Source organism: Loxodonta africana, chromosome 4 (genome assembly GCF_030014295.1).
Source record: "Loxodonta africana isolate mLoxAfr1 chromosome 4, mLoxAfr1.hap2, whole genome shotgun sequence".
Lineage (NCBI taxonomy): Eukaryota > Metazoa > Chordata > Mammalia > Proboscidea > Elephantidae > Loxodonta > Loxodonta africana.
The window spans coordinates 133985697-134006667 of NC_087345.1; the positions used below are offsets into that span (position 1 = coordinate 133985697).

A 20971-nucleotide genomic window follows, 5' to 3' on the forward strand; every position below is an offset into this window, starting at 1 on the left:
TGCCACCAGGGCTCCTTGGTACCCTTAACAAGATGTATTTCATTTTAGCATTAGGCCAACCTCCCTACCCTTTATCCTAGATCCTTGGACAAGATGAAAACAACAAAGAAGTGGCTAAGTATAGGTATAGTATACTTTATTGATGGTACATGACAAGGTTGGGCTCTCTAAGCCCCTCTCCCCTTTCTTCAGGGGGTACGGATGGAAACTGTAGAGGATGGGAGATTCTCAGTGTGTTGAATCAAGGTGGGGCAAGGACTCCCCAGCAGCTGAGAGGGCCTCTCTTCCTCTAGTGCTATTTGCTGGGGCTGGTGGTCCAAAGGGGTCTTACTCCTTGGAGGCCATGTGGACCATAAGGTCCACCACCCTGTTACTGTAGCCAAATTCATTGTCATACCTGGAAAAAGAACAAAAGGGCTGTTTTTCTGAGCCAGCCACCAGAGGGCGCCAGACCCTGAAGCACCTTCGTAAGCACTGTCCCGGACGCCAGCCACATACCAGGAAATGAGCTTGACAAAGTGGTCATTGAGGGCAATGCCAGCCCCAGCATCAAAGGTGGAAGAGTGGCTGTCGCTGTTAAAGTCACAGGAGACAACCTGGGAAAATGGAGAGGTCAAGAGTGGGGAACCCAGTCTTGGTAAGTGGGGCCATGTGGGAACCAAGTGCCCTGTCGGCTCTGTACCTGGTCTTCAGTGTAGCCCAGGATGCCCTTTAGGGGACCCTCCGATGCCTGCTTCACCACCTTCTTAATGTCATCGTATTTGGCCTGAAAAGTAAAAATGAGATGATTTCCATGTTCCAACTTCACAGCTTGACCAGATATAAACCCACAGCCCACCAAAGCCTGACCCAAACGTACAGCTTTCTCCAGACGGCACGTCAGATCCACCACTGACACGTTGGGGGTGGGGACACGGAAGGCCATGCCAGTGAGCTTCCTGTAGACACAGGGAAACTGAGTCAGCACCTGTACCTCCTGGCTCTCTGCCCTTACTCAGTTCTCCAGATTCCAAGGGCAGAAAAACAGCAGAAAACCTCACCCATTCAGCTCAGGGATGACCTTGCCCACAGCCTTGGCAGCGCCAGTAGATGCAGGGATGATGTTCTGGGCAGCCCCACGGCCGTCACGCCACTGTTTCCCAGAGGGGCCATCCACAGTCTTCTGGGTGGCAGTGATGGCATGGACTGTGGTCTGCAAACATGGAGAGAGTGAAGGCCCTGCAGAGCCTTCATCACACCACCCCTGAATCTCCCTCCCTCACCTTTAGGAGAAATCAAGAGACAGTGACCTAAGCTAACCCCTTTGGAGTCCCCAGTGCCCCATGGTACTGGTTCTAAGGAGAATCCTGGATAAGAAACACATTAAATTCTGGTCACTTTCCCCATCGCTCTCATACCATGAGTCCCTCCACGATGCCAAAGTTGTCATGGATGACCTTGGCCAGGGGAGCCAAGCAGTTGGTGGTACAGGAAGCATTGCTGAAAAGAGAGAGGCGTATCAGGGAAAAGCATGTCCACCTTGTGACACAGTACTGTCTGGCCACTCTCTGCCATCCTCACCTGACAATCTTGAGAGAGTTGTCATACTTCTCGTGGTTCACGCCCATCACAAACATGGGGGCATCAGCAGAAGGGGCAGAGATGATTACCCTTTTGGCGCCACCCTTCAAGTGAGCCTGTGGTAGAGAAGCAGTTACAAACTCAGGTGCTACCTTTCTAGGTCTGTCAGCTTCCCCCATTCTTCCTGCTGCACTGGATCCCAGGACCAAGTGCCCCTCATCTTCAGCCTCCCTATCACTCACCCCAGCCTTCTCCAAAGTTGTAAAGACACCAGTGGACTCTACAACATACTCAGCACCAGCATCACCCCACTTGATGTTGGCGGGATCTCGCCTATAAGGGAGAACAGGACAAAGTTAAGGGACACCAAGTGCCATGTACCCACGGTAGTCACCCTGTCCTAGTACCTCCCCCAAAGCAAATTTCTTCCTGTCTTGATTTCCACACTCACTCCTGGAAGATAGAGATGGGTTTCCCATTGATGACAAGCTTTCCGTTCTCAGCCTTGACGGTGCCATGGAATTTGCCGTGGGTGGAATCATACTGGAACATGTAGACCTGGGGGAAACAAGTGAAGGCATCAGGGGGCTGCCCCTCAGTCAGGTTCTGCCCCTCTACCAGCTGCATGGGCAGCACTCACCATGTAGTGGAGATCAATGAAGGGGTCATTGATGGCAACAATGTCCACTTTGCCAGTGTTAAAAGCAGCCCTGGTGACCAGGCGTCCAATACGGCCAAATCTGAAATTCAGTTAACAAGAGGTGAGAGGTGTAAGGGAGTACACAGAATTTCCCTGGGTAGGTAAACAGCTCTAGGCCAACTCGCCCAGTTAAAAGAGGGTAAAACATAGCATTTTGCTATCTCCAGGAAGTCCGAAAAGGTCTGATTTTATCTATACCAGGCAATCCTGGCAGGCCAGCTTGGCTTTACAGCACTGCCATAAAGTGAAGGCTCCTACCCTGCTCCAGAAGTGATTAGGCTCAAGGGCTTCCCCATATTCCTCAACTATCGGAAGTACTTCAAGGAGATGGGGTGACATCTGCTGCTGCCACCAGTCTAGGCACATGCCTAGCACATGTCATCCACCACCCCCACTTTGTGTGCCCTGAGAATGCTCGTTCTCTGGCCCAGCTTTAGGCCACACCCTCTAGGGAGCAAAGACTTGTGCACTCAGCATCACCAAGCTCAAAGGGCAGGAATAAAGATTAGAAATCAACTAGACAGGATAAGCCCACCCCCTTCTTCAAGTCCGTCCTACCAAAGGGAGACAGGCTGAGAAAGCAGCTGCCTTTCAATCAGGGATTTGAACTGGTTCATCCCCTGCTGAGAATTTTCATTTCCACCCCAGATATACTGAATACGAACCTACATTTTAAGAGGCTCCCCAGGTGACTCTTATGTATACATTAAGAATCACCTGGGAATCTTAAGCTGTAGACTGACTGGTTCAGTATGTATGGGGCGGAAATGAAAATTCTCAGTAGGGGGTGGAAGCAGAATGAACTGGTTCTGGTTCGAAGCCCCTTTTCATTTCAACCCAAACCCAAGGCTCTAATTTGCTAAGCTGCTGTCCTTCCTAGCTTTTTTCCCAAATATCAGGAGTAGCAGCAACAGATGTGTATGTGGGGGTGGGGGTGGGGGAAGGGAGAGGAATGAATGGAAGAGGGAAGGAGAGACGCCCAGGCCCCCATCTACAGAAAGGTCACACAGCTATATTTAACTTCAGATTAGGCTGGAGTGGGGAGATCTGGTTTCTAGAAGATGGAATGAGAAGAGCAGGATTCCCAAGGCTCCAACACCTAATCTTCCCAGTGATCTTCACAATGCCGCCCTTTAGGGTTGGCTCAGGCCTAGGCATGGATGAGGAGAAGCTCTGAGGTAAGCCAGCATTAGGGAAGAAACTTCTGTCACAGGAGCCATTATATACGTGGTAATTTTCTTTTCTATTGCCCATGACTCAGCTCGCCCGCAGCTTCGCACTGAGCCACGGCTACCATACCAAAAAAAAAAAAAAAGAGGAAGGACCTCGGAAACCTAGGAAAAGCATTGTTTCTGAGAAAAACATTTCGCTGGAGACTTAAAGGATGGTTTTAGGCTAATATGGTCAGAGTATTTAGTATCGAGATCCAGCTCTTTTGAGAGGAAGAACGGTCAAGCCGGTTTACCGGATAAAGGAGACTCCACCCTACTGAGGCAGGAGTGGGTTTAGTCACAGCCGAGGAAGGAGGAAGACCGAAGGGCTAAAGGTTTCCTAACGGTGGCTCACTGATTTCCTCCCCAGTTGCAATATGGCGGTTACCGCAAATGAAACCTTCCCGCCAGGTATGCACCGCGCTGCGCATTTTGCATCCCTGTGCCGTGTCGGGTAGGAGGAAGGAGAGTGGAGGAGGGGCGCCTCCACGGGCACGTGACCCCGCAGGGCGCGAAAGGAAAGAAAGGAGCCCTAGCTGGGGGCTTAGGAGGATGCATCCAAAGGGGAATTGGGGCCTCTCCTGTTTATCTGCGGCGGAGGAATGGAAGGCTCCAGAACGCTCGTGCCCGCAGGGGCGGAGCTACATGAGGCGCGAGAGCTGGTGGTAGGGGACACAGGGCCCTTTGAAGCGGGAGCTTCCACCAGGTCGCAGCGCCGACCTTGAGTTCTCCTTGGGGAGGGCAGCACGGCCACCCCCCACCTCCTCACACGGTGGTAGAGACCCGCTAACGCAATTTCGCGGGGGCCGCCAGCAGTCCTTGGCGGAAGAACTTAATGCCCCACCCTACCCCACCCCCTAACTCACCCGTTTACTCCGACCTTCACCATCGTGTCTTAGGGATGCGGCTGCGGGAGGAGATGACAATGAGGATTTGATCGCGGAGGCACCCCAGTCCCACCCACGAGGGCCGCGGCGAAAGGTGCGTGAAGCCCAGGGCCACGCTTCCCCCGCCTCGGCGCCCGCCTCCATTCCCACACCGCGCTGCATCACGTCCTCCCACGCCTGCATTGCGGAGGCCGGACCCCAGCAAGTCCCCGACCCCGAAGCAGCCCAGCCAAGCGCCCGGCCCCCTCACGCTCCCTGCCCTCCCCGTCCCCTCCGGAACCATCCACTAGCCTTTTGTTGCGCCACTTTCCCTTTTTACCTGGCACTGCACGAAAAGTAGCGGCTGTCTACTAAACCGGGAGGAGCAGAGAGCATCGGCGGAGGCTGCCTCCTCAATTTATAGAGTCGGGGGTGGTGGGGGGAGCCGGTGACGCGAGCCCCGCCTCCAACCCTGCCAGCCCAGTCCCAGACCAGGGGCGCTGAGGCCTGAGCTACGTGCGCCCGTAAGACTGCGAGTAGCGGGGCCTCCCCCGCCCCCGGCCCTGCCTCTCTCTTCATATGCGCACGCACCGGGCGCATGTGGGATGGAGGGGGGAGGGGGGAGGGGAGGGGAGGGGGGAGGGCGGTGGTGGAGCCCAGGACCGGACTGTGGGACTACAGCTGAAGGTTAGGGGCCCTGATGAGAAATGAGGACATCAAGGAGTGACAGACATTAAAGTTGCTGTGCGAATGAAACGGGAGGACTTTGGGCGCTGGTGGGATGATTTGGAGTAGGAGCCCGGGGCGGTTTACGGCTGCACGCTGCCACCCTCTCCCCGGTTTTTTAAAGGCGGAGAGGGCGAGGAAGGAAAGGAACCTCTCTTCGAGGCTCTTCGGTAGTGACACAAGAACAGCTGAGGAAAAGGCTCGGGAGGGGCGAGCCGCCTCCTGCGGAGCCTATCCCAACCCCCACCTCCCCATCCTCATCCGCTGGCTCCCGGCGTCTTTAGGTCGGGGGCCTGGGCTGTGGCGCCTTAAGAGGCGGCTCAGCAGAGGGCTTGGGGGAGGAGGGGGTGCGATTTTGCATTGAAGGTCACCGTGTCCTGCAGCTCGGAGGCCTGATAATTGGGGCAGACAAACCAGTCACTGTGTGCACCAGCTGCTCTCCCGGCCCCGGGCTGCGGCCCCAGGGGGACTGGGCTGGTGTGGGGCCAGAGGCCTCCCACAAAGTCGCTCCTGGGAACCTAAGGGCTGTGCCGTCCAGGCTGGGAGACAGTACCCCTTCCGCCCCCTCCAGCCCAAGAGCCGAGAGCGGGACGTGAGGGCGGAAGTCCCTCCCTATCCTGGGACGTGCAGGCTGGCCTGGGAGCCAGGGACTCTCCTTCACTGATTGCTCACCCAGTGGATGATGGGGGCAGGGTAAGGAGTCCAGAAGAGGGAAAAATGGGGGGAAGAGGGTCTTCCTTGGGTACCTGGTGAGAGCAGCCCCCCATACACCACACGCAGGAGGGAAAGGAGGGCTAGGGTTCTGAACACTTGAACTAGGGCTCTGAGGCGAGTAGGGGAATAGACATTGCCCATCAACAGGTGCAGGGGAGGGGGATCCAAAAGCCTCTTTGCTGGCTCAGTGTAATCTGAGACCAGACCCCTGCCCTTTTAGCTGAAAGCCTGTAACTAAGTTTAGCTGACCTTTGCTTAAAAGGCAGGGAGCACGCTGGCTCCGGCACCCTCACTCCAGCCCTAGTCTTTCCATTTCTGGGATTGCCCTCCCTCCTGGGGGCCTCAGAGCCAAGGCTGTGTCCATGCCTAGTAGCCAACAGCATGGCTGGTGCCAGGCTTTTCACGAAGAGCAATAGTAGGGCAAGTGGGCACCTGATGGTGAGAGGGTGGGAAGCGCCACGCTGCAGAGGGAGCTTTCTAGAGCTTGAGTCTGGTTGGCGGAAGCAAGTGGAGGAGGAGGCGCCTGCCCAGGCAGACAAGTTCCATTCCTGCTGAGGCTTGACCAGGTTCATTACCCTTCCCCACAAAGGGCCTTAGAGCCGGTCCGTGCTCCTGTGCTGCCTAAAGCACGATTCTGAGGCACCATTTTCCCCTTTGCCTTGTGCTTGTCATTTCTCATTACTGTCCTCTGCCCCAAAAAAGAGGGAGCTCAGTGCCCAGGAAGTACTACTGATGCAATCTGCTGTTGTCATGACAGCAGAGCCACCAGTGTCGTCATGACAGCACACTCACTGCCTCCTGTTCCAGGTGATTCACAGAGGCCAGGCTTGGGAAGTTGGACAGGCTTTGGGGGAGGCAGGCTCAGCATTATGGCCTGCAACTGAGGGGCTCGACCTCCTCCCTCCTGCAGACCTCCTCGTAGTGAGGAATCCCGGGTAGACAGTGCTTGTCTCTCTCTAGAACTGGAGGGGATCACGACCTGACCTTTCAATCAGCCCAGCCAGGTCATTCACCGGAATTCAGAGATGGGATTAGGGAACAGTGGGGGTGGTGGGGTGGGGAGGGCAGAGAGCAAACCAGCCTTTGGTCTAGAGCGGGGTTTCTGGCATGGATTGTTGTGGGGGGCTATCTTGTGCACTACAGAATGTTTAACAGATTCCCTGGCCTCTACCCACTAGATGCTAGTAGCAGCCCCATCCCCAATTATACAGTAAAAAGTAACTCCAACCCATTGCCGTTGAGTCGATTCTGACTCATAAGGATGCTATAGGACAGAGTAGAACTGCCCCGTAGGGTTTCCAAGGAGTGGCTATTGGATTCAAACTGGCCCAGACATTGTCAAATGTCCCCTGAGGGGTAAAACCGCCCCAGGTTGAAAATCGCTGATCTGGAGTGTAGACACTGGCATAATTCTTCACAGTGGAGCAATCTTGTCATGTGTGCAGGGTGGGGAGGCTGAGAAGGGAAACAAAAAGCACAGAGGGAGCATGAAGCTTGTCAAACTTGAGACAGGCTCCAGGACTCCAGGCCCACCCTCTTTCTGGATTGACAACCCTGTCTCTATCTGCTGCCTGAATCTGGCCTTAGTGTGAAAGATAAAACAAACACAAGCTTAGGAAAGATGTCTACAAGTACATAAGCCCTTACCCACAGCTGGTAGGATTGTAAAATGGTACAACCACTATGGAAAATGGTATGGTGCTTCCTCAAAAAACTAGAAACAGAACTCCCTTATAATCCAGCAATCTCACTTCTAGGTATGTGCCCCAGATATCTAATACAAGAGACACCAACAGACATATGCACAACTATGTTCACCGCAGCACTATTCACAATAGCAAAAAGATGGAAACAACCTAAGTGCTCATCAATGGATGAATGGATTAAAAAAATTAGTACATACATAGAGTGGGGTACTATGCAGCCATAAAGAATAGTGAGTTCTTGAAACATACAACATGGATAAATTTGGAGGACATTATGCTGAGTGAAATAAATCAATCACAAAAGGACAAATATTACATGACTGAATTTTTTAGAAAACAAGAATAAATATATATAGAGATCAACGTTCATTGGTGGTTACCAGGGATGGGAGTAGAGGGGTAATCACTCTATAGATAGTAGACACTTGTTATTTTAGGTGATGGGAAATGTAGCACAGAACGTGGATGAAGTACGGTTGACCTACCAAGGTAAAGGATGCCACTGAGAAATACACAAAAAGACATTTTTAGTAAAGGGTAAGACATATATAATTTTGCAACATTACCAACCAAAAAAGAAAAAAATGTGTGTGGTTATGTATGTGTATATATGTATAGGTATGCAGTCATGTGCTGCATAACATCCACTTGGGCAGCGTCCAACTGCATATATATCTGTGGTCCCATGTTATACAGGAAGTTCCTGGGTTACAAATGTCTGACTTACGTACAATCTGTAGGTATGAACCTAGCCCCATAAAGCCTATAATATTAAAAAACCAAGGTACATACAATGGTTTGTAATAAGGAACAGATACCACTTTGCCATGTGCACTGTATTATTGTTAAAGGTGTTTTAGTGTATCTGGAAGTATTTCGTATTTTTTATGTATAGGAAGGTGCGCTATATAAACTAAGACAAACATCTGACTAATTGACGTTAGGTATGAATTGTACCTGTTCTGACTTACGGACAAATCTGACTTAAAGACAAACTTAGGAACACAACTCATTCGTAATCCAGGGACTGACTGTATGTAATCTGGCGTTCGCACAAGGTCCATATCACATAACGTTCTATCTGACAGAACTTATTGTGGATGTAAGTGATGCATGACTGTATATGTGTGTACCTATGTATACACATGTAGATGTAACTGCAGCCCTGGTGCATGGAGTAAAGGTTAAGAGCTCGGCTGCTAACCAAAAGGTTGGCAGTTTGAATCCACCAGCCTTGAAAACCCTATGGGACAGTTCTACTCTGTCCTATAGGGTCGCTATGAGTTGGTATTGATTTGAGTGCAATGAGTTTGGGTTTTTTTGTTCTTTTTTAACAGACGTAACTATATGTGTATGTGTATGCATGCGTATATATTCATATATATAATAAGTCACAAAGGGATACAGTTACAGATACTTCTTAGACATAAGCAAATACCTTGTGAATCTGATTTTCTCGGTTTGAAGGTTTAGGACCATAGTCTCGTGGCGTGGGATAAATTGGTCAATCAGCATTAATATAAATTCATAAAGTTTATGTTCTACATCCTATTTTGGTGAGCAGTATCTGGGGTTTGAAGTTTGTGAATGGCCAGGGCCATCTAAGATACAACTACTGGTCTCTATCTGTCTGGAGCAAAAGAGTAAGAAGGAAACCAAAGACTCAGAGAAGAAACTAGTCTGTTAGGACTAACAGTCTACATGAACCATGGCCGTATCTACCCTGAGACCAGAAGAACTAGATGGTGCCGACTACTGTTAGCTACCAGCTACCACTAGTGACTGTTCTGATCAGGGCCACAATATACGGATCCTGATAGAACAGAAGAAAAATGTGGAACAGAACTTAACTTCTTAAAGAAAAATCTAGGTTTACTGGATCCACTGAGACTGGAGGAGTTCCCTAGACTATCTCCCTGAGTTACTCTTTAAACTTTGAACCAAAACTACCCCCTGATGTTACCTTTTAGCTAAATAACAGAGTGGCTCATAAAATAAAGAATATAACCTGTGAGTACTGTGCTCCTTTAAAAAATCATCTGTATGAGACCAAATGGTCAACAATTATTCTAAAGCAAAGATGAGAAAGTAAGGGGGCAGGGAAACTAGATTACTGGAAACGCAACAACCAGGATAATTAACAAATTGTTAAAAATGTAACCAATGTCACTGAATAATTTGTGTAGAAAGTGTCAAGTGGGAACCTAATTTGCTGTGTAAACTCTCACTGAAAACACAATACAATATAATTTTAAAAAATTAATAAAAGTACATAAAAACATTTCTTCATTAGAAAACAAGGAGACTGGCAAACATACTCCAAAGTCAAAGTGGCTCAACTCCAGTTCAACTAGTTTAAGAGAAATGCCTTTCTTTACAAAGATCATCTATGTATTAAAAAATTAGGAGGCAGGTAAACAAATATTTTACAAGGAGAACGGGATTCAGGAGGCCTCACAGGACCCCTGCACAGCAGGGGCGGGAACAGGCAAGATGGCCTCTCAGGACCTGTGTCTGCAGGTGGATGCTCGGCGGATGGGGGTTGTTTTCTTGGGTGTCTCATCTTCTGTCATCTCTGCTGAAAGCTCTATTGAAAGAATTGGACAAGAGAGAAAAAGGTGAATCACAAAGATGGTGAAAAATAAATCTCAAAGAACAAATGGGAGAGCCCCAGACCAATTACAGAAATATAACCCAAACTACACTGGAGGAAGACAACCCAGAGGTCTGGGGTTGAGGGAATCTACACTTAATCAGGTCCTGGGCCCCCAGAGCGGAACCTGATCAAACCACCTCACTACCCCAAGCTATGTTCCTTCTGGCCAAGTCCAAGAGGGAGTATCATACCTTCCTCACTGGACTCATCACTTGAGAAGACAATTTTGGGTTTCTTTTTAGAAGCTCGTTGCTGGGTGTTTGGATGCCGACGGGCAGTACGGCGGGGCTCAGGTGTCACAAAGTCATCGTCTGAGGCAGCAGAAGCCAGGTGCTGGTGCCTAGAAACTAGAAAGGCAGGGAGACAGGAGTTAAAAAAAAAAAAAAAAAAAGCAAAACAGGAAAGAACAGCAGAATGCAGACCCTGAGTCTCTCCACCCATGGGGCTGCCTCACATACCAGCAGATTGTTTCTTGGTGGCTGACGGGGCGCTCTGGCTCCCCGCCTGGCCAATCTCAATCTCCTCTAGTGCATCCACCCCTCTAGTGTGACAGGCCCGAAGCTTCTGCTCAAATTCATCTATTACAGCCTGGAGGGAGAAAGGGAAGGTAAGAGCAGGGTTAGAAACATAGTTATCTCTATAATTAAAAAGAAACACGAACTGGAGACAGATCTATCTCAGGTCGCTCTGGTAACTTGGTTGCAATCAAGCTGGGGACAAGAAAGACAGTAATGTCAGTGCCTCAGACTGCTGCTTAGGGAGAGCAGGTGGCTCACTTTGCCTTCGGGCTTGGCTCCACGCCGCAGCTTGCCCACAACCAACAAAAAAGCACCGAAGATGGCTGAATCTGACAGCTTGTCTCCAAAGCAATCGAAATTGTCAAGCATCTTTCGGAGGCCTCGCTCTGTGAGGGGCAGCTGTGACACACAGTAGGCCAGGTCCCGGTACTGCCTCTCAGTTCTGCAGATAAAAAGGGCTTTGTGAGGAGCAGGGACATCCATGGAGTAAAAGTTCACCCTTCCTCATCGGTCTCCCACAGGCCTAGGGGTTCCACTGGGCAGGGGAGGTCTCTTTTCCCTGCAGGGCACGAAGAACTTGAGCGGGCAACATACCGGGCTGTGCGGAAGCGCTGACACAGCTTCTCCACCAGGCTCTCAGTCTGCTTGTCCTTGGTGATGTAGCTGAGGAGCTGCCTGCACAGGGGAGAGGGCAAGGTGCGGTCACCCAGGGGCAGCCTGTCCTCAGCCACTCAGACTACCTGTACCCTCACCTGGCACCCACTCAGTTCAAGCATCTTCTCTGCCATGGCCCCTGCCTGCATCCCTGCTCCCCTTACCCTCTCCCACATCCCAGAGGAGGGTCCTCGTTTCCCCCCACCCCCCAGTATTTTTCATTGTGAATAGAAATTAACAAAAACAGCTGCCATTTAGTGAACACTACTATGTGCCTGCCACAACTTCAGGAACTTTATCTTATTTAACCTTCTCAAGAAAACAAAGGGGTGGATGTTATTAGCCTCATTTTATAGAGAAGTAAAGAGACATAGAGGTTAAGTTACTGCTGAAGGCCATACAGCTAAAAAGTAGCAGTGCTAGAACTGAAACACAGGTTTATCTAATTCCTAATCCTGTGCTTTCCCACCATGCTACGTGAAAAACGTGCCCCAAGACCCAGGGAACTGTACTTCATGATGGTGTGGAAAGGCTCTTCCTCCACCCCACCCTCAGGGTCTGACAGGCGACTGATGATATCTGGAAGGAGATTATAGACTGCATTGCCCTGGAAGAGACAGAATCCTGTTAAAGAGATGAGGTCACCTACATATTCCTTCTACAGCAAGCCCTAAACTGCCTCTCTGCCTCTTCACCTTGTGGGAAAGCTCATTGAAGAAGTTCTTGGCCAGGGCCGCGATCGGAGGCTCAGGGTCAATAAGCAGCACTGCCATCTCGCTCACTTGTCCTTTCACTTTCACCATGTCCTTCAGGATCAAGTGGGTCATCACCTGCCCTGCTGTCTTGCGCACCTGCTGAGCTGGGTCTCGAAGGCTAGGAAAGAAATTCCAAGTTATTGGGACCAAGATCTGTGGGATACACCCGAACAGTTGGCAGGAAAGACCCACCGCAGGAATCTATTACCTCATAATGTGCCATTCAAAGATCAGAAAGCCAGCTAGAGCTGGAAACGAGTTGGGGAAAAAGGCAAACTTTATAGTCAAGGTTTCAGACAGGGGGTTACTCCCTTTAGGGTCATAGCCAGAGACCTGCACAAGTCAAGTATCAAACAGATGTTGAAGGTAATGCCAAAGACTAGGAGAACTGTCTTAGTGATTCTCACACCATCTTAACTACAGACTCCCAGAGCTCTCAGGGGTCTCTTACCAAGCATACAGATGAGGTGTCCAGGGGTCCACCAGGTTGGGGAAGCGGATGGCCAGGTCCCCAGTAGCAACCATGAGGTTTGACCGGACGATGGGGAGTGGGGACTTTTTTAGCATGGTGAACAGAAGACGAAGCTGGGAGTCACAGAAAGTGGCACTGGGGGCAAGGAGAGGATCATCAGGGAAACCATTATCACCTCCATCCTCCTTGAGAAGGCAGTGCCAAACCCAGGGCCTACCTGATCATGCAGAACTTGCCAAGGGCAAGTGAAGCAGCTGCAGAAAGGTCTGGGTTGCTATAGAGACCAGGGTTGTTGCAGACTTTAAGCAGAAGTGGAACAAAGGCGGCCAGGACCTGTTTGCCTGTTAGAATAACAATTCTGAGTTTGCGATAGGTTATCTCAGTTGGAGAGAAAGCCACTCAGCAATTATTCTTACCATCCAACAATTCCATCTCGCAGATGCTACGGATTAGTTCAGCCTCTGTGTCATCAGCAGTAGCCCCAACCAGCCCCAGCTCCTCCTCCATGGTGGTGTCAGAGCTTGTATTCTACAGGGGAAGAAGCAGGGAACCATGGGTGAGCAAAGACAGCATTTCTGAATCCAGCCTGTAGTTCATTTTGCCCAACATGAATGGATTTGGCTAAAGGCAAATTCTGCAAAACCATTCATAGAATTTCCAAATGTGTCTATAAAGAGAAAGGATTTCTGAACTGAACAGGCAGAGAAGTAGGTCTCCAACATTTATTTTTAAGTTGTCAAAGCATGTTTTTACATTTCTTTTTAAACTTATTCTCATAGAAGATATATAACTTCCTGTATGGAGTAAACAGATAAGATCATGCCAAACAACGGTTCAAGGTCACAGAGAAGGTCAGACATCCCATTCTGCAAGGCTCTGTGTCTTATTTGTCTGTAAGACATCACTGCCTCTAGCAGAGAGCACACAAGGTTTCCATCATGTGTCAGGCCCAGTAACCAAGCCTGATGGGAAAGAGGGATTGGTGTGTGCATTTTTTTTAAAACAAACACTGCCTGGGATAGAGCCTCTATTTTATGCTGAGGTTTCTAACTTGATATTCTGTATTCACCTAAAACTTTCCTTCCTGGGTGAACATGGACAGATTGTTCCTTCTTTGTTGGCACTAATCTTTCCCCAGATAGTAGCAGCAAGGAGGCAGAGGTTCTTCTTTACTCCATTCAATAGAGAAGCTGCGATCCCCAGAAGGAAATGTGAATGACCCAAGATAAATGTGGGAAATATTTGGAACATGAACCCAAATGCTCAGGTGCTTGCTTCACTCACCTTCTCCTTTGGACCTTTAGTCTTGTGCTCCTGTTCTTCCCGAAGAACTCGACGGCGACACAGCTCTCCACTCACTGCCTGCTCCAAATGGACCAGCTGCTGCAGAGCCACATCCCCAGCCAAGGACAGCAGGTTCATCAGCAGGTAAGTGGGGAGCATGGGAGTCTCCTCTGGAGGAGGTGGAGAGGGAAGGCAGGGAGAAAAAGACATAAACAAGTCTCAGGCCCCTGCATCTTGTTTTTACTGATCCTCCTCTTGCCCATGTGCTTGCTACTCCAACTAGCGCAGAATCAAGAGATGGAGGTGGGAGGGTAGGGAGATGGGGGCGGTAACTAGCCCAATGTCACTGACAAAAATGGAAGCCCTTTCTGCTCTTCTTTCTCGGTAAATGAGACAGTGTGCGCTGAGGGAGTGAGCAGTTGCTAGAGAAAGTGGTGGTGGCAGCGTGGCTTCTGGCCCAGCAGGAAAAGCCACCTAACTGGCTGCCCCCCACTGGGCCCATTATCCCTCTTGCCCTACTTACTCAGGTCCTCCTGGGAGGGGCTCTTTTTCTCCAGCTTCTCTAGGGCCTGCTTTGCACAGTCCTGCAATATCTGGGCACAGATCACCTCAGGACCCTCTGCCAGCTGATAAATGAGGGTCACTGCCACCTCTTTGAATGGGATCCAGAGTGGGTCTCGGTGGATGAAGCCTGTACAGGAGAAGGGAGAAGTTGTCCACTGCAGAGAAAGGACCTGGCTCTGCTCAAGGCCTTTCTTGATAGCTCACCTTTTGTGACCATCTCCTGCAGTCGACTGAACAACCTGTGTTCCTGAGGCAGCCGGAAGGGAGGGTGACGTTTCCCCAGAGAGGGCTGGAGAGAACCAAAAAGTAAGACAGGATGTGGGTGGGTATAGAGAGTGGGTAAGAGGATCTCCATTCTCCTTAGTTTGGTCATAACCAGCCACATACCTTCCTCCTGTCGGAGATGTTGGCAATGGCATGGCACACCTGTTGGGCCAGCCGATAATCCTGTGGAATCTTCTCCTCTAGCCCTATGCTGACCAGTGTGTCTAAGTTGCTTCCCACAATTTCTGGTTTTCCCCTAGAAAAAAGAGAACACAGAGTTAAAGCCAGTCATGGAACCAACAGACAAGACTCTGGGTAGGTGCCAGCACCCACTGCAGGGCTTCTAGAGCCTCAAAACACTACAGTGAGGCTCTGACACAGGGCCAGACCCTCTGAATCCCTGCTGCTCTACTGAATCTTGCTATTCCTACTAGGCAGAGGGGGACAGGGGGTCTGGTACTTTTCACTATTTTATTTTCCACTTAGGTAGCCAACTCACATAGAGCTCAGCTGGTGTGACTGCTATTACTGAGGCAAAGGGAACCTTCCCAGACCTTCCTTTGCTCTCCTCTGTCTGGATCTGAGCCTCACCGTGCCATCATTCCCAGAAGCATGACAGAGGAACAGCGCTCCAGAGATGAGCAGGGGACCTTCTTGGTTGCACGCTCCCACAGCAGCAGGGTCACTGCTGGTTTCAATTCATCCTTCTGCACAAACTCACAGAGCTGAAGAGAAAAGAGAAAGAGCTCAGGCCAATTTTAATTTCAAAAACAGTAATTCCCCCTATCCTTGGCCCATGTCTCTGAAAAGATTTTTGAGAACCTAAACTGGGTAAAAACAATACTTACGAATGAAAAAGGAGAAATGAGGCTCAAAAAGTAAATTGAGGGCTTGGAGAGGTAGTTTTTTTCCTATTATCTACTACTATTCTACTTTCACGCCTTCAAAACTACTTCTATGAAGATGACACAGTGAAAGTCATCTTTTGAGTTCCATCGGGATCTATTGTTCTGACTACATCTTAGATATCCCTAGTAGGTTTCCTAGCTGTTACCACAACTGAAATGTCTAAAATGTAAGTTATCATCCTTCCCGGTCTTTTTGTTTTGCCAACGGTACCATCTTAAGTCACATATGCTTAAAACTACAGTCACCCAATTTTTTATGAACCAGTCACTTAATCCTGCCTATTCTTCCTTTAAAATTTGTCTTCCATCAAACCTAATTCTATACCTATCCCCCAGCCCCCAGAGTCTAGCCCCTTGTCATTGCACATCTACAGCATTTTGCAGTGCCCTTCCTGTCCCTAACCTCTTTTCTCCACTCATCTTGTGTGCTTCTGCTGGATCAGTCTCCCCAAGGATCTATTTCATCAGGTCAGACCTCTGCTCATCATTTTGAAATTGCTCTCCTTTGGCCTGTGTAGGTGCTCCTGACCGGTAGATAGTCCATGAGCTCTCAGGCCAGCTGTCACCACCAGGCCCTTTTCTTTTCCCCACTGAGGAGAGAAATGCGGCTGGCAGTAGTGCTCCTCCCAGTGGAAGCTGGTGGCTAGCACCATCTCAACCTTTTGTCCCCATAGTCCAAATGCTTTAAAGCAGATCTGTCTCACTACAGTGCTGGGGGGTCCCTGGCTAATAAGGTAAAGTTCTAGACTCTCAAAGGCATTTAGGGACTTTACAATTTGTTCCAACCTACATTCACAACTCTGTTATCATTTTCCGGTAACAATCTTGAGCCAGAACACAATTTTCTGCGTTCCCTGATGTGGGTCATGCTCCTTCTCGGCTTTCTGTCTGAAATGCTCTCCCTTCTTTCTTTAAATCCTACACACCCTTCAAGATCCAAGTCCTAATGCCTTCACGAAGTTTTCCTTGGCCATTCCACCTCACTACTCTCTTCTCTTCTCTGTACTCCTTAGCATAGTATAGAAATTAAGAGTGTTTTTCTGGAGCGTTTATTGCCTGAGTTTGAATCTCAACTTTGCCACTAACTAGCTATAACTAAGAGTTTCTTAACTTCTCTGTGCCTCAGCTTTCTCACTGTAAAATGGAAATAATACCATCTCCTAGGATTGTTGTGAGGATTAAACAAATTCCTATTAATAAAGTACTAAGAATAGTTCCTGGCGTATGTTAAACACCATATAAGTGTTGCCATTATTGCCTTACTACTGCTACTACCGAAACCCTGGTGGCATAGTGGTTAAATACTACGGCTGCTAACCAAAGGGTCAGCAGTTCAAATCTGTGAGGCGTTCCTTGGAAACTCTATGGAGCAGTTCTACTCTGTCCTATAGGGTTGCTATGAGTTGGAATCAACTTGACGGCACTGGGTTTGGTTTTTTGGTGGTACTGCTACAAGCGTTACCTGTGCCACTTATTCTCGCACTTAACTGCACAGCTGCTACACTGTTCTATAAATGTTTTTGTTTTGTGACTACTAACTAGGCTATTGGTTCTTTTAAAGTTGGGAACTTGAAACCTAATAGTCTTATACTTCTTCATGGGGCTGAGTAAATTGCTGAACACACAGTGATCACTAATAATCGCTAAATGAATAAAGAAAGGGGAAGTGCGGAGACTTACAATTTCCTCAAGACACTGAATGGTCCCAACTGAGGCATCCACTAGCAGCAAAGAGAGATTCTGGATCAAAACCTGGGCCTTGGCTCTGTGGGTACAGCAGAGCTCAGGGTCATTAACACTTTCCCCAACTCGCCCACCTTTCACAGCATTCCAGGAAGCTAGAGACGGACTGATAAAGACTACAAATTTAACTTGACAAACAGGTAACTAGGCTATCCCACCACAGTGTCAAATAACTGCATCGGATGGGCATCCCTGGAAGTTCAGCCCTACCCTAAGCCCCTTTATAGACCTACTGCCTATGGATTCCTAACTCCTCTAGAAGGATGCCTGCCCTCCTTCAGAAGACTAGAAAAGTCCTGTGAGAAGCGAACCTCTCAAAATAAGTCAGCAAAGGCAATAGTACCCCACATACCTGGCAGTGTCCCCTTTGGGGTTGAGGTAAAGTTGGCGGTAGGCATTTAGCACAGCTTCCCGGACACCAGGCTCCTTTGACCAGATGAGAGGCAGCATGCGGCGTACCCCAAACAGGGCCTGAGGTACCCCAAATTGAAACACCATCACAAAGAACTCAATCACCTCCTGCACCACTGAGAGGACAGACAGAAACGTCATCCATTTGCTTGGTACAACTCCCCCAATACTTAAAAACATAACTTTTTTTTAATGTGGCAACATTCAAGTGGAATCCTTCCTCTTCTTCCCTAAAAATGTTGACTCCTTCTATAACTCTTTATCATAAAATGCTATCTATATTAAAACATATGAGCTCCATGGGACTATACAAAGCAAACAACAAGAAAGAATCACTGCCTTTTAAAGGAGCAGAAAGATACCAATAAAATATGGACAAGGCTGGTTTTTCCAACCCCAACACCCACTCGTTACAGAAAGGGACCCAGCATACCTGTGGTTGTGTTTTCATACATCATTTTGCTGATGATGCCAATGGCCTCTGTAATCTTTAGAGAGAAGTTGTAGGCATCCTGCAGATACTGCACCAGCATCTCTTGCTTCACCAGTTCTTCATTTTCCCTGGATTTTTCAGGCTCTAACATACTGGGCTTATCCTGTTCTGGGCCCGTGGGCCCTGCAGACCCCTGGGAACTCTTCTCCTGTGTGGAAGCTACCATGCCTAGGGGTCAGAGAATTACAGGATGGTTTTTGTTCAGGGATATATGGGGGAATCCAACAACTATAAACACCCCTGGGTATTTCCTTCCACAATAGGAAGGTATGGAATTAGAACCTATTTTAAAATATCTTGGTCCATATCTCAAAAAAGATTTCTAAAGTTCTCTATGGTTTGGAAGTACCCTGTTATACCCTGTGACTATCAATTTTAGGCCTTTGGGCTGCTTCCACTCCACAGCAGATATACTGCCAACATCTCTCTGGCTTCTTCCAGCAGTAGACTATTAGCCAGGCCAGTGTACCGCAAAAAGTAAAGGCCCAACGAATGATAGTCGAAATGTTTAGTTTGTTGACGGCAGGAAAAGGAATTACCTTTGAAGATACTTCCTAAGAGATTCAAGAGCCTGGTCTCCTCTGACTCCTCTGGGTCCATATGATTGAAGGGTTTGGATTCCTGGAAGTAGCTTGTAGCTTCTTGGGTGAGAATGATGGCCTGCCTGAAAGAATCCACAAACCAGCTACTAGGTTAGGACCCAGAAGAGTTGCCCTGTGCTTTCTGGAAGGGAGGCTACCTCATGATTTCACCAAAACCCTCAACCTGCTGCTCCAAAGCAAAGAGTGCTTTCCATGCTTAAAAAGTTGAGAAGCACATACTCTGTGGTAGGGCTCAGAACATTCTTCTGTTCTTACTTCTGAAGTGACAAGATTTACTGCTATCTTAAAGAACTCAAATACGGCTTTTACAACTTTTAAAATCACACATCTACTCCAAATACCGGTTTAAAAACTTGGCTAAATCAAAGTTTGCAAAATATAAACTTTCAATAAGGAACTGGTTAATTAACTTATGGTACATTCATACAATGGAATTCTACGTAACTGTAAAAAATAATGGGATAGCTATTAATGTATAAATACGAAAACATCACTAAGATAGTTAAGTGAAATAAAGCAAGGTGATACACCAATAGGCATAGAATTCTATCACATGTGCCAAAAAGGGGAAAAAAGAACATACATTTGACTGTATGTCTACACGTTATCCCTAGAGGAATGATCAATAAACTAATAACATTGCTTTCCTGTAAGAAGGGAAACCAGCTAGCCTGGAAACAGGTTTGGAAGGAAAATTTTTCATGGCATGTACTTTTGTAATTTTAAATTTTGTACCATGTGAAGGTATTGACTAATTTTTAAAAAGTAGATTTCTATTTTAAAAAAAGTTATTTTAAAAAGTTTGCTCTGATATATGTTTAAACTCATAATTGAAAGCAAAACAACTCTGGATTTGTAATCAGAAGACTCAGGGCCAGGTCTGCTACTTATTTATTAGCTGCCTGACAGTCAAGTCACCTAACCTGAGCCTGTTTTCTTATCTGCAAAATTGGGAAGAAAATCTGATAACACCCAACTACCGAAAAGGTTGTAGTGAGAAGCCATAAAAACTTATAAACTTAGACTAGATAGGAAAGCAGAGAGCAAAACCTGCTGGCTGTTAGGCAAAAACCTCAGATATTAAGAAATAACCAAGGGTCTATTGCTGAAGAGTGGTCACTAGAAAGTATCTCATTTTTTCACATACTTGTAACTAGCTTTGGCAAGCAGCTGACAGATCCGCCCTTTCACTTCTTCAGCAGTCTCTGTATTAGCAATTTCCTCAAGAATCTCTTCTTCTTCCTGGGGAAGCTTTAGAAGCTGCTGCAAGGTAGATGTCAACTCTGGTAGCATGGCTTCCCACTCCTCCTCTGGGTCCAGCACTGCGGCTGAACGGGAAAGTCTCATTTACAGTCCCTTTCCTTGGCATTTACTGACTATAGGGAGAAGGCTATCAGGTGGGAGGACTCCAAGGCAGTAACTAATTACTTACAAGCAACCACAGCTTGCCTCTGGGCCCTCATCTCTTGTAATTTCTGGGTCTCCTTCTGCAGTGGTCCAGCAAGGTCAGTATCACTAAGCTACCAAGGTAGAACGAACACCACGGTCACTAAGTCACATCGTATTTTTCGCAAATAACGTGCTCATGTAAATAACATGCACACGTGTGTGCGTGCACGGGCACACACACACTATGTGCATAGTGTGCATAGGAAAGTACTGCGCAAGGGAGTTGCGTGGCTGGTAAAAAAACATATAACACGTGTTATTTGCATGAAATATGGTAATTTTATCCCCATTTGCGTTACTTTCCTTCTCTTTTGGATGAACCAACTCTACTTACCTTGCAGGAAAAGGGATTATTGGCTAGAAAACTGGCCAGCAGCTGGATGGCATTTTTACACACCAGCACCGACTTGTCTGCCAGCCGTTCCACTGCCAACGCCACCACTGTCTGGAAACGGGTCAGGGGGAGAGCCTACGCGGAGCAGGAAGAGAGGATCAGTTCACATCCCACATCATCCACTCTACTCAAGGCGATTTGAAGTATACTCTTAATTAAGCTACCCATTCATTCTAAAGAAACTTTTCTATGAGATTTAAAGCAGTTCAGGAGTATTCTTTGTGGTGGGTAAGATGGATTATTGTTTTTAAATGGAGCCAGGCATCCTTGTCCATGGTAGAGAAAGACCTTTATTATAGTAAAGATTCGAATGCTAAACTC

The 20971-nt window shown here is 48.1% G+C and overlaps 2 protein-coding genes and 1 long non-coding RNA gene across 4 annotated transcripts in view; 1 reads left to right on the forward strand and 2 right to left on the reverse strand.

The window, feature by feature from the left end:
- Positions 1-115: 115 nt before the first annotated feature.
- Positions 116-4732, reverse strand: GAPDH (glyceraldehyde-3-phosphate dehydrogenase). Its single transcript, XM_064284709.1, has 12 exons — positions 4678-4732; positions 4338-4378; positions 2201-2300; positions 2012-2118; positions 1803-1893; positions 1561-1676; positions 1398-1479; positions 1041-1192; positions 860-938; positions 683-766; positions 499-596; positions 116-397 (listed from the first exon to the last, which is right to left on the reverse strand). The coding sequence occupies exons 2-12, from the start codon at positions 4358-4360 to the stop codon at positions 328-330; spliced, it is 1002 nt and encodes a 333-aa protein (XP_064140779.1). The 5' UTR covers positions 4361-4378; positions 4678-4732; the 3' UTR covers positions 116-327.
- Positions 4733-4977: 245 nt separating this feature from the next.
- Positions 4978-20706, forward strand: LOC135231250 (uncharacterized). The gene is made up of 3 exons (XR_010321930.1): positions 4978-5756; positions 13843-13966; positions 20598-20706. It is a non-coding gene; the product is annotated as an uncharacterized LOC135231250 (long non-coding RNA).
- The window catches only part of NCAPD2 (non-SMC condensin I complex subunit D2), a 30602-nt gene continuing 19454 nt past the window's right edge, over positions 9824-20971 (reverse strand). For both annotated transcript variants that reach the window (XM_003410638.4, XM_010590821.3), the window contains exons 11-32: positions 20591-20725; positions 20240-20327; positions 19955-20135; positions 18745-18869; positions 18146-18373; positions 17654-17828; positions 17239-17323; positions 15242-15375; positions 14774-14906; positions 14591-14675; positions 14346-14513; positions 13823-13992; positions 12955-13066; positions 12756-12879; positions 12518-12673; positions 12007-12184; positions 11824-11918; positions 11252-11332; positions 10916-11099; positions 10598-10727; positions 10331-10486; positions 9824-10070 (exon numbers count right to left, since the gene is read on the reverse strand). In XM_003410638.4, coding sequence (XP_003410686.1) covers positions 9985-10070; positions 10331-10486; positions 10598-10727; positions 10916-11099; positions 11252-11332; positions 11824-11918; positions 12007-12184; positions 12518-12673; positions 12756-12879; positions 12955-13066; positions 13823-13992; positions 14346-14513; positions 14591-14675; positions 14774-14906; positions 15242-15375; positions 17239-17323; positions 17654-17828; positions 18146-18373; positions 18745-18869; positions 19955-20135; positions 20240-20327; positions 20591-20725 — 3009 coding nt within the window. In that variant the 3' untranslated portion in view covers positions 9824-9984. The remainder of the gene's footprint in view (positions 10071-10330; positions 10487-10597; positions 10728-10915; positions 11100-11251; positions 11333-11823; positions 11919-12006; positions 12185-12517; positions 12674-12755; positions 12880-12954; positions 13067-13822; positions 13993-14345; positions 14514-14590; positions 14676-14773; positions 14907-15241; positions 15376-17238; positions 17324-17653; positions 17829-18145; positions 18374-18744; positions 18870-19954; positions 20136-20239; positions 20328-20590; positions 20726-20971) is intronic.